This window comes from Scyliorhinus canicula, chromosome 1 (genome assembly GCF_902713615.1).
Source record: "Scyliorhinus canicula chromosome 1, sScyCan1.1, whole genome shotgun sequence".
NCBI classification, from domain to species: domain Eukaryota; kingdom Metazoa; phylum Chordata; class Chondrichthyes; order Carcharhiniformes; family Scyliorhinidae; genus Scyliorhinus; species Scyliorhinus canicula.
The window spans coordinates 155,571,711-155,584,829 of record NC_052146.1 but is presented as its reverse complement, the minus strand read 5'-3'; the positions used below and the strand labels follow the sequence as shown (position 1 = coordinate 155,584,829).

Genomic DNA, 13,119 nt, shown 5'->3' with positions numbered 1-13,119 from the left:
GAGGCGATACCCAGTGATTCCCAGGTACAATGGAAACAAGTTAACTCAAATCGCTACATTGAATAGAAGGCCAGACTTCTCGGCGCCAAGAGAAGTCCAAAACAATAAGGCCCAAGAACCGCCCAGTGATCGCAGGACTGTTCCGTTATTGGGGAAATTCAAATCAATCGATTGGGAAGAGACCCAATCGATTGAGAGTGTATAGAGGGTCCGCCCAGGTGGGCGCGAGACCCTGGGAGAGGTATAAGACAGAGGCCCCGACCCCAGCTCGCTCTCTTAGCCAGCCTCTCCTTGACCAGCTCTCTCAGCCGGCCCTCCCAACAAGAACACCTTTGTAGCAGCTCTCGAACTTGACCACAGAGAGTAGAGGCCTGGCCAGCAGCCATTAAGTAAGTGTCATACAACGCATACTACGAGAGTAGACACTCCTGACCCCTTTTAGTCCACACCGACTGGAAGTCTGCGGATCCAGGACAAAGCAAGAGGCCGTTGTTCCCTGATCCGGCAGTTCCCTTATCCAGATAAGTATTTGGCCTGTTAGTGGTAGGATTAGCCTAGTCTTGTAGTTTTATATGCATAATTAGTAGATAACTGTATTATAATAAACATGTCTTGTTTGAACTTATTAACTGGTGTATTGAGTTATTGGTCTGAACTTGAACTTGAAACTTGTGGCGGTATCTTAACAATACCTGGCGACTCTAGAGCTAAGGAACGAAACAGAGCCAAATTGAGTGTAAAGCACACTCGCCCAGAACGAGCAACAAAGTAAAATTTAGTACAGGAATAATGCTGGGCCATGAGTTGACTTTTGGATTTAAGAGTTTGCACAGTTTGTGTGGAGTGTATGGAGTGTGAAGGGTCTAGCAGCAAGGCAGAGAAGTACAGCCTGGAAATGGGAAAATAATTTACAAATAAAAGGGTACACATGGAGGCAACTGAAATTAAGGTAGAAATAGGCAATGGATAGACTACGAAATTTGAAGTTCAGCTCAAAGAGTAAGGACAACCTAAGCAAGCAGCAGGGAAGAAGTCACATCTGAGATTTTGTTATCCACACCAAGCTATCAAACAAGCAGCTGCCATTGGCAGCACACAAATGAGACAGTTGGGGAAAAGCTATAATAATGACTGTGTAAGGGCTGAAAATGGAGCCACTGCAGCAGATAGCCAGGACAGTTAAATCATGTAGGTTACACCACAAAAGGAGAAGCTACGGAAGAAAAGCAACCAACTCCAATCAACACTAGCTGAATAGCACAAGAGCATAAATTAAGGGTGCTTCCAAAGCTGAGAGCAAGACGAAAACCAAGCTAAAGACTAAAGGACCACAGAATTTGGTGGTAATGATGCTTTCTAGGATCTTAGAACAGGGCAGTCATTGGGAATTCAATTACAGCAGTTTTGAAGAAAGGAATCCAATGCTGTGGTTACTGAGAAGTCTGGCATTTTTCCATTAAGTGCAGACAACACCCAGAAATCTGGACCCTAGCATGAGTCAATACCTTTGGGAAATGAGGACTTTAATTCTTTCCATCTTTCCGCTTATCAAAATTAAATTTTTCATTTCTAAGCACACTGACTGGATTAGCTGCATAATGTTCACTTGAACCACCCGATCAAATCAAGATCAACAAAAGTCCGATGCAGAGAAAAGAACAGCTAACCCTTATTTGAATCGTCTGTGACAATTTGATCTCAACTATGCTTCTTAACAATACTGAAGAAAAAGTTATTACAAGTCTGCAAGTGAGGACGTGTTCTCCTCTTACTCCATCAGCAAAAACAAGAACACAACCCAAGAATGACCATCGCCAGGCCTTGGTTCACCATTTCACATGTGAACTTCCCAAGAAGATTCTTGACAAAGGGTCTGCATCTGAAACTTTGTCAGTTTTCCCTTTCAAATGTTTTAAGTATTCCCAGCACATGAAAAAAGCGCACACTCGTGAACAATGCCCATTGCTTCTTGGTCTTTTGGCAAAGATCAAACCCAAGATCATGTGCAAAGCCATTTCTTGTCTGCTTGGATCTTGCTCGTCTCTCCTGTGGATACGATGAATTGGTTTTGAAATAATGAGATGAATTAAGGGTTTGCCCTGCCCACTCTGCGCATTGGCTTTGTAACTTTAAGGATGGGATAAAAATAAAATTTTAATGAACATCGCACACAGTTTCTATGGTCCCTTGTCACAAGGATACTCTGTGGAAAGTCAGTTACCAAGACTGAAAGTCGGAATCTAAAAAATGTTTTTTCAAAATAGGGACCAAATTATCTTTTAAGAGGGGAGACGAATGCAATGGTGACGATCCCTTTGCATTTAAATTTATATTTCATTTGTTTTTACAATGTGGTGTGACTGATCAGATTGAGAATTGTGAAGCTGTACTTTTTCCAGAATGTGAAAGGGAGAACCCTGCAGTCCTCAAATTCAGACAAAGGTGGAAAGGAAAATTCACTCCACTAGATTGTAAAATCCATTCAGTCACATCCATTCAGAAGAATAAAGATGGATTATTGAATTACTCTTGTGTTGGTACATGGTAATTTTGATTAAATAAAACAATTCTGCTGTAGCATTGCTTTTAGAGCCTGGAATAGGTACACATCACTGAGCAACTGAAACCACAGATGGCTGCAATTAAACAAGTGTATGACTCACCTGTCAGCAATGCCCTACCACAAAAACAACCAGCACCAAGTATAGACCAATGGCCTGAAGCTAAATTTGTATTTCTAAACACGATTCTGGTATAGATTAGAGAAATGATAAACACATATGGAAGATATTTCATGGCATACTTGTTAGATTACAGAAACTAAACAGCGCAATGCTCAAACTGAAGGAAGCTATAGTCAATACTCAAAGTGGGAGGAATTTCCACAGTCGCATATATTTATGTCCTTCGCACAGCAAACAAAAATGCATCGTTATTCCCTCCAGTTTGGCTGAGTAGTGAATCGAGGTAGAAGACCCAATGGAAATAACCAATATATTTACTTCGCAACTGACTGCGACTGGCCTCAAAAGGTGAAATAGCCTCCTGGGAGTAGGTTTCATTGGTATATTTACGCTATAGGGTCACTTCATTTATCAAAGTCTGTGGAAGCTGTACAGAATAAAAAGGACAAAAAGACAGGTTTTAAATCAAACTGCTGCCTCCTTACATCATCTGCACACAAGGGTCTGTATAAAAGATGGTTCTCTTACACATAGAAAGGGGTGTCCACTTGAACAGTTTTAGTCACAAGTCATACAGCCACAGTAATTTACGACAAATGTAACATGGCATGTAACCAACCACAGATCAAACCCAACTCCAAAACACTCCAAAGTTAAAAGTGTGCAACCTAGAGATTCCAAAATGTACTTTAATGCAATTCAAATTAAAACTAGAGCGTGGCTGAATCCAGAAAGGTATTATATATAGACATGCTGTGTCAGATTTCTAAAATGAGAAATTCTAACTTTAGATCAACAGATCAGTGATTTCAGTTGGGGTGGGGAAGGGGACAAGTTCAAGCTGGAAGCAAAGAAAAAGGAACTGGAATTGCAATGACATCACTCCATATAACCAGTTACATTTTCCAATCACCATGCTTTCCTGATTTATGATTAGGTTTTCAAAGAAAGCAGAAAAATTGCTCTGGTGCTCAAGTAAATTTACTGTTAAAATGAACCATGCACACAAGGTTTGATCTTTGCTCAATGCTGAATTGGCATGCTGAATCAGACAAGTGGGGTTGCCAGAATTAGCCCGTATCCCAAGGGCAAGATAAGAATGTAACATACACACGGTTCCTTAACGGCTGGCTAAACGTGATTCAAACTCTCAGATGGGATTTAAACTTTGTGTTCTCTGGATTACTGGTCCATTAACACAAGTGTTCCTACTTAAAAGCCCAGGTGTTCATTGCAGAAAACTTGTCTACGTTTATTCTTACGCCCAAGACTCTTGCAAATATCTCACCATCTGGCTCACGCATCAATAATGGGCACAAAGGAAATACAGGCCTGCTGCTACAAAGAACTACAAGTTTGTGGGTTCAAGTCCCACTCCAGGGGCGGAGCACAAAATAAAATCAAAGCGAACATGATAGTGCAGTACTGAACGTGTGCTGCAGTGACAGAGGCGTTGCCTTTCAGAACATCATGCCAACTTTCTGAAGTATATTTAAAAGATCCCACTACTTTAAAGAACAGAATTATTCCCCATGTCTTGGCCAATATTTATCCCTCAATTTCAGAGCCAGGTTCTCTGATAACCATCACACCGCTGTTTTTGGGAGCTTGCTGTGCACAAATTGCCCACCACATTTTACATTAGAATAGCAAATAGACTTCTCATTGGCTTAAACCATTTTCCATTTCGAGTTGTCCCATGGTCATGTAAGGCATTATATAGAAATGCAAGCTTTTATTCCCCCTTTCCTTTGCACTCCTAAACAGGACTCCTAGAGCCTAGGCGGGACGAAGAAAGTGGAAAAAGCTTCCCAAAAGTCAGATTTGTTACTCAGTTGGTTATAAACATGGAAGACTAGGTAGTTGGTGCGGTCTGCCTAGAGCAAGTTAAATGCAGTGCACTTTAAGTAAAGAACTCCAGCAGTGCACATACATTAATTTAATAGAACTAACAACTAGTAAACAGTTTCAGCCTGAAGACACGTTCTCTGCAAAGTCACTGTACATCAAAAAGGCACTATTTTGTCTGAAATGCTTTGAGATATTACAAGACAAGGTTCTGACAGGAAGCTTACAGCTCATGGGCCCACCCAATGAACCACAGCACAAACATGCTGTGTCAGGACAATAGAAATACTCAAAATAAAAGCACATCACTAAGGGAGCTAGGCAATTCATCATTGCAAGTTAAACACATTTACGTCTGAAACCTATTCTTAAATCCATCTTGAAATCTTTCAAAGCCATAGCCGAGATGAATTGAAGCACTTTCAACTTAATATCACTAGTCAATAAAACAGCTTAACACAAGATTCCAATCTGCTAACCAGAAACTCAACTTGCCAAATACTCCTAACTGGAACTAACTCATCCTCATGCACTTCTAGGTTTAAAAAGAGAAGTTGCCGAGGTTCTTCAGCAGGAGGGAGTAAATGCAGTATCATAATGATTCTGACAGAGGAGATTTTAATCTATTCGGGTACCTCAGCCCAGAAGTAAGAACTCCACTCAAGCAGCTGTGTAATAAGAGTCCCTTTTCCATCCCCAATTCATTATTGGGATCTGAGTTGCAACAGGTCAGACTAGCATTTATTGCCCACCTAGATTCCTCAAGAGTGGTAACTGCCTGTAGGGCAGCACGGTGGCGCAGTGGGTTAGCCCTGCTGCCTCACGGCGCCGAGGTTCCAGGTTCGATCCCGACTCTGGGTCACTGTCCGTGTGGAGTTTGCACATTCTCCCCGTGTCTGCGTGGGTTTCGCCCCCACAACCCAAAAGATGTGCAGGGTAGGTGGATTGGCCACGCTAAATTGCCTCTTAATTGAAAAAAAAAATGATTGGGTACTCTAAATTTATTTTTAAAAAGTGGTAACTGCCTGTGAGGGAGATTCAGAGTCACTGACGTGGGACTGGAATCACAAATTAGCCAGACTAAGCAAAAGCAGGAGTCCTTCCCTTTCAGGCATTAGTGAATCAGTAGGTTTTTCCAACTTTATTCCTACAATGACATTTTTACAAATCCCAAACGCCCTTGTGGTATTTGAAGTCACTTTCTCTGGATTATTAGGAGAGTGTTAAACACCCCCACTAGAAAGTGACAAGTGTTAATGACATGAGTAGCTTGGCTATGCTAACTCATACACTTAAGCCTGCAAATACTCACCATCTGGCTCACACATGAAGGGCACAAGAGACTGTCGGACTGCTGATGCATATAGAACTAAATCACCTAACAGCAGAGCCAGGGGTGAACAGAAAAAAAGGTTCCAATAAGTTAGGTTTGTTATTCATTTATGCATAGCGAGTTGGAGCTCACAACACCAGGATGTCCATAATTTTAGTCCTTCTCAAAGGGCTCCTGGATGTCTGGTTGGCACACTGGATACTGCTCTTCTGAAGCAATTATCTATTGGTTGTGACATAAATTGATAATGCTGGAACTTCCACCTTAAAAATCATGGGAGTGGGAGACAAATGCCTACCTTACAATACATGATACAACTGCGACACTGACTAGCATTCAAAACCCCCATAGCAAGAATATTTAGAATCGTATACACTCCACACATATCTAGTCCAACTCTTCAAAATCAAAGCAACACTTAATACTTGAGAAACAAGCCACGTGACAAGCAGAGTGAAGCATATCGAAAAGCTATTCAACACAAAAGCTTTTCAATCATGCACCGTCTTATCAATATCACAAAAGGTAAGACAGACTGTCAAACCGCAGGTATGGTTTTTAAAAAGTCTCAATATTTCACTACTGCCTACAATTTCCCATCAGCTAAAATGCTCAGCTACTGAAGCAGGCCACTCACGTCCTTATATCAATCCAAAAACAGGAACATTTGGAGCACAGTTCACTTTTCCCTGCATCTGAAAGTTTACAGGGAAATGTGAGGGGTGGTAATGGGCAGGAAATAGAAGGTACGCACACACACCCACATTGGGTAGAACATTTGCTGCTTTAACTGCTCCCTGTGCTGCATTATCCAGGGTTATAAATATGAGCAAGCCTTCTCTTGCGTCAGCACAATTTAGACAGGATGAGTCACCCAAGCCACTGCTCCTCTGGCAAATGACTATTGTTTGCTTGTAGTGAAGGGTTCCGAGAGCCTCTCCCTTCACACAGTAGCAAGAACTTTAACCCTTCAACTACCTAGGTTCCTTTGCCTGTCTTTTCCCACCTCTTCCCACACAGGAACACAATGCATGGCAAACTACGACATTGGACCACGGAGTGGGATATGCATGTGAACAAGGAACAATCCAGGTGCTGTGTGTCAAAAGAAATTGTTGCCATCAAAATGCCACAATTCTCTAAAAAGAACATTTTAACCATTGTATTGTTAAATTGAAATGATTGGTATCAAACCATCCCAAGTGAAAATATCATGTCATGAGATACACTGATTTTAACTGATCATTGTAGGTGGACATTATTTCTCTCCTCCCTCCCAAGTTAGATTGCGTGCGATAGCACTGTGCGGTTCACATTGAACAATAACCGTAAAACTGAAGAACCAGAAAAACCTTTGTGAAAAGAAACACGGATTGAAGATTAAAATGAAACAGAACAGACAGGGTTCCCAAACTATAAAATGTCACAAAAAGCACGGTGGTTGTGGTCAATTTCAAATGCTAAGAATTTCACAATAAAAAGCGTTATCAATATTTCATGGGAATGCTGAAATGTTCTAATCCAAGCAGTTCTTCCTCTGATTATCATATTTCCTGCTGAAAGACATTGGTGTACAAGCTAAAAGAGAAAATGCTGGAAAATCTCAGCAGGTCTGGTAGCATCTGTAAGGAGAGAAACGAACCAACCTTGCGAGCCCCGGTGACAATGGGTATCTGGGCTCGAAACGTTAGCTCTTTTCTCTCCTTCCAGATGCTGCCAGACCTGCTGAGATTTTTCAAACATTTTCTCTTTAGTTTCAGATTACAGCATCCACAGTAATTTGCTTTGATGTATTGGTGCACACGCTGGTTGGTGATCTGCAGCTATACTAACAAAGAGAAATAATAAAAAATTAACGTTTTCCAACAGTCATTAACTGCAAGTCCAACCATGTGCAAGCACGGTAGCATTGTGGATAGCACAATTGCTTTACAGCTCCAGAGTCCCAGGTTCGATTCCGGCTTGGGTCGCTGTCTGTGCGGAGTCTGCACATCCTCCCAGTGTGTGCATGAGTTTCCTCCGGATGCTCCGGTTTCCTCCCACAGTCCAAAGATGTGCAGGTTAGGTGGATTGGCCATGACAAATTGCCCTTAGTGTTGGGTGGGGTTGCTGGGTTATGGGAATAGGGTGGAGGTGTTGACCTTGGGTAGGGTGCTCTTTCCAGGAGCTGGTGCAGACTCGATTGGCCAAATGGCCTCCTTCTGCACTGTAAAATCCATGAAAATTAAGACCAGGGTTACTTTTTCCTCCCCCCTGCGTGATATTGGTACAAACAGCAATTCAATGCAATTCAGAATGGTTTCTCTGCAATTTAGAAAATGAAGATCAGCAAAAGATTTAAATCTTGCTCAAAAGAGAAAGTGTACGAGACAATGAACAGTCCCCAAAACAAAACAACGGAGGCTGTGTCAATGAGTCTTGAACGGTTTGCTGCATTTTCTGGCCTTGTCCCTGCTGTGACAGGGCCATAATATCTGGCCCATCATTTGATTTTTTTTAAAATGAAGGATTAAAAAAACACAAATTGCTTGTGCTTAAAAGGGCAAGCGACTTGCCAACAATAAGTACCCTCAAATCAAGTGTGAGCAATTCCCATCCAAATCAAAACTGCATTAAATCATCTGGATCATTTCTGCATACAATGGTAAAGCTCTCGTGTTCAGTGCTCTTGGTCAGTACCTCCCATCTGTAAAGGACACACATATTAGAGTATCCCAGGTGTAAATGGATGAAAAGGAGGTGGAAAGTTTTGAAAATTAATTTTATCTGAACAAGACTTTTACAGCAATTTTTGGTCCTTGCAGCAAATGAAATCAACATATCCAGAAATGAGCCGCTACTGTTTTGGACAAGTAAGACATCAACATATTCCAGAGATGGCTCACAAATCATAATTGCAATCCCTCTAAGGCCAAGTCTAAAAACTTGCACCATTTTTATGTGGTGCAATCACATTCGTCCTGCACCAATGCCACATACAGGCAGTTTAAAATTTTTTTTTGCACAATAAACATGTAAAAAGCACTGGCAAGCACGTGCTTTACTACAACATGTAAATGACTGATTTAAATGGCCAAGCGCTTGTATGAATATTCCTTCTATGCTTTAATCAAAGTGATCATGGGAATGAGGGTGGGCTCTACAGAAGAGCAACAGATGATTTCTTTGTGCTTTAATACAAACTCACGACCTACTGACAGTCTACAGAACTGTTAAGTGCAAGCTCAGTAAGTGGAGAATCCCTCTGTAGTGCAGCAGTAATAGCCTGCATTATGTAACCTGCTGCAGGCAGTAATATTGTGGTTTTTGAAAGAGACAGGACATTTATAGATTTAAAAACCCACAAAAGAAATTCTTTAATTTTAACCATGCAGCTGGCACATTTCCTCAGGAATGGAGCATTTACAGAAGTAGTTAAATGAATTTAGCTAGATATATAAATATACAAATAACAGCGAGAGAAACCAAGTGAGGACAGACTTGCACACAAGATTGTAGAACACAGCACATCATACACAAAGTAAAGAAAGATGGATGCGGTTGTTGCAGGTCAATCATCTCAGTCCCATGACACGGATGCAGGAATTTCCTAGGGTCCCAGGCACAATCCCCTCCACAGGTTCATCAATGACCTCCCCTTCACTAAAAGGTCAAAAGTGGGGATGCTCTTGCATGATTGCACCATGCGCAATTCCTCAGATAGTGACGCAGTCAATGTCAAATGCAACACAACCTGGACAATATTCAGACTTGGGTGGATAAGTGGCAGGTAACATGCACACCACACGAGCCAGGCAATCACCACCTCCAATTACACAAATTCTAACCATCACACCTTGACATTGAATAGCATTACCATCACTGACACCCCCGCTCTATCAACATCCTGGGCTTTACAATTGACCAGAAACTGAACTGGACCAGCCATAAATACTGTAGCTACAAAAGAGCAGGTCAAAGACTGGGAACGGCATAGAGTACAACTCATCTCATGACTTCCCGAAGTCTGTCCACAAGACACAAGTCAGTGTGATCAAATACTCTCCACTTGTGTGGATGAGTGCAGCTCCAACATTCAAGATGCTTGACAGCACCCAGGACAAAGCAACCCAGTTGATTGGCACCCCATCCACCACTGTCAACATTCACTTCCTCCACCACTGACATATGGTGTAACGTTTACAAGATGCACTGCAGCAACTCACCAAGCTCCTTTGACAGCACCTTCCAAACTGTCAACCTCTACCATCGAGAAGGACGAGGGCAGCAAATGCATGGGAATACCACCGCCTGCAAGTTCCCCTCCAAGACACAATGTCCTGACTTGGAAATACATCACCGTTCCTTCACTGTTTCTGGTCACATTCCTGGAACTCACTCCCAAATAACAGTGGGTGCTACACCATACGGACTGCAGTGATTCAAGAAGGCAGCTCATGACCACTTTCTCAAGGGCAATTAGTGATGGGCAATAATCAGTGGCCTAGCCATCAGCACTAATTTTATGAGCACATTTGTAAATAGCACATTAACAACTCCAAAACATATGTGGTTATCGCTCCAGGTTACTAAACTTCCACCATTACAGCCATTTAAATGCAACCATCAAGAAATGTCAGCAAGGGCAGCACGGTGGCCTAGTGGTTAGCACAACCGCCTCACGGCGCCGAGGTCCCAGGTTCGATCCCGGCTCTGGGTCACTGTCCGTGTGGAGTTTGCACGTTCTCCCCGTGTCTGCGTGGGTTTCGCCCCCACAACCGAAAAAAAAGAAATGTGCAGAGTAGGTGGATTGGCCACACTAAATTGCCCCTTAATTGGAAAAAATAATTGGCTAATCTAAATTTATTTAAAAAAAAGAAATGTCAGCAAAATGTAAATTGTGCAGTGCTGGTTGGTATGCTGCACTGAAGGTGCAGTAGCCATGAGCTTTTCTATTAATTTTCAGGAATTTACATGAATTAATGAGGCTTGAAGACTGCAATTAACTGCTCTTTACAAGGATTAAACAAGCAATGCAATGTTGTTTCTACAGTTCTTTTTTTGCATCTAAGATCCAGCCAAACAAAGACTGTGGATCTAGAGAAGCTAAGAAAAGGGCAGCAAGAGGAAAAGGACTGCAGTGTCAGGCTAAATCAAATATCAATCCCCGTACAAGATTAAAATTGTTCACATTTACTGAACTGAATGTTTAAGCTGATCTCTCACTTCCAAGCAACTGGTTGGAGGACACCATCCCTTACATTGCTTTGTCTTTGGTGAGAACATTAGCATAGCTTTTTCTTATTAGGGGTCATGTAGCAAGTGAAAATACAAGATTAAAGCTTTAAATCATAGAATCCCTACAGTGCAGGAGGCCATTCAGCCCATTGTGCCTGCTCCAACCCTTTGAATGAACACTCCATTTACATTCCCTTCCACCCCTCCCTAATCCCATAACCTAACCTGCACATCCCTGGACATTAAGGGGCAATTCAGCATGGCCAATCCACCTAAACTGCACATCTTTGGACTGTGGGAGGGAACCCATGCAGAAATGAGAAGCGAATGTCCAAAATCCACAGTCACTCAAGGCCAAAATTGAAACTGGGTCCCTGGCACGGTGAGGCAGCAGTGCTAACCACTGTGCCACCCATAAAAATGAAATAATAAAAAGGCCAGGGCTGCACAAATGTTAATTTCCTTGCAGGCAGCCACTGACCAGATAGATGTTCAGTATTTGATGCTTTTATTGCAATGCCCAACATTTCCTTTGCAATCTGTGAATTTCTTCAGTTACATACATCAGCACATGTAATAGTGATATAAATTGACGCTTCCAAGTTTAATGTTTGCAGCACAAATGCCAAGACCCATTACGTTGCCAAGTGGTGACTTACTAATGCCACCTGGTTGCAATTGGTTGCTTTGCAGAAACAGCTCGAAAAAGTAAAAGAGTAATGAGGTTGGGTTAATGAATGGTGTTGAGACTGCAATTCATTTTTGCATCTGGGTTTCAAACCCAGCTCAGACTCAGGATGAAAGTCCCATTTTGTCTGCTGCTCGTTGCCAGCACTCTGGGAGATGGATTTTTAAGAAGCCACCACCCATATATTGGTGGGTACTGAGACTACAACCAACTAGCTCTTGGAAATCAAACACACAAATGCCACAGTTGGCTGATATGAACAAAGTGATATGATGGAAAACATCAGTGGTGCAAGAGACAGGTGTTCTTCAGAGCTTTGAGCCAGGATATACAAGTGAGAATGGGGAGTTCAGAACTAACTGTGCTACTTCTGATCTGGAAGTGCTGGATACTCACACGAAGTGTTCCATTTTCCCTGCACTAATACCCCTCAACTTCATGACCCGAGTATGAACAAAAGAGATTCAGTAACTGACAGCTAATCAGTTTAGAGTTACCTTTTGTTTAGCACCATGTTCCCCAGCTTCAGATCCCTGTGCACAATGTTCTTCTGCAAAAGAAAGAAAAATTAAGATTTTTTTTTTGTAATTAATGAGCGTTCTCCAAGGCAGAGTGAAGTTGAAATAAAAAGTAATGTGTGTGTTCTGGCCTGCCAGAGGTTTGATTTATATCAAACTAGCAACATCAAAAAAAATCTCAAAGACTAGGATTCTCAGTATCAAAGTCATTAGCTGCATTGCTCATGGGCGAGACATCAGCATCTATGATCTTACCATGTCAGGCCAGTCCAAGAGTTGATTTCTTAACATCCGCAAGAATACATTTATCATGTTGCTACACATAACCAAAAGAAATTCCTACCCGCACTACCTTCATAAAGAAGCTGCAGGTAGATCAGTACTAGATAAGTACACAGTGCACAAGAGCACTGTTCTTTGCGGAAAGATTTATGTCATTGCCACTGATTTTCTCTTGCATTGGTGAAAGAGGAAAGCAAATTGTCAACCGAGTGTAGGTAAATTAAACACTCTATCCTCAGAACTGGAACTGGTCTTAGTTACAAGTGATTGAATGCTTATTGCATGTATTAAAAACTACTCAAATTAGGCAAGTTAAAATAATCAATTATTTACTCAAAAGGGTAAGTCAGTTAAAAACACTAAGTCAAAGTAGTTCAGAATGCAGTTGGAAACTTGGTGGGGTGAGTTGGTCTAGTACAGTTAGGAGCTAAATGGAAACAAATAGATTACTGCAGTTGCTGGAATCTGAAACCAAAAGAGAAAATGCCGGAAAACCTCATGCAGATCTGGCAGCATCAGTTGAGGAAAAAGAACTAACATCGAGTCCAG

General features: G+C 41.8%; 1 protein-coding gene across 4 annotated transcripts in view; it reads right to left on the bottom strand.

Annotated features, from left to right (window-relative positions):
* Nucleotides 1-13,119, bottom strand: part of stk40 (serine/threonine kinase 40) — a 90,651-nt gene that overhangs the window by 29,292 nt on the left and 48,240 nt on the right. For all 4 annotated transcript variants that reach the window (XM_038801429.1, XM_038801410.1, XM_038801438.1 and 1 more), the window contains one exon: nt 12,268-12,320. In XM_038801429.1, coding sequence (XP_038657357.1) covers nt 12,268-12,320 — 53 coding nt within the window. The remainder of the gene's footprint in view (nt 1-12,267; nt 12,321-13,119) is intronic.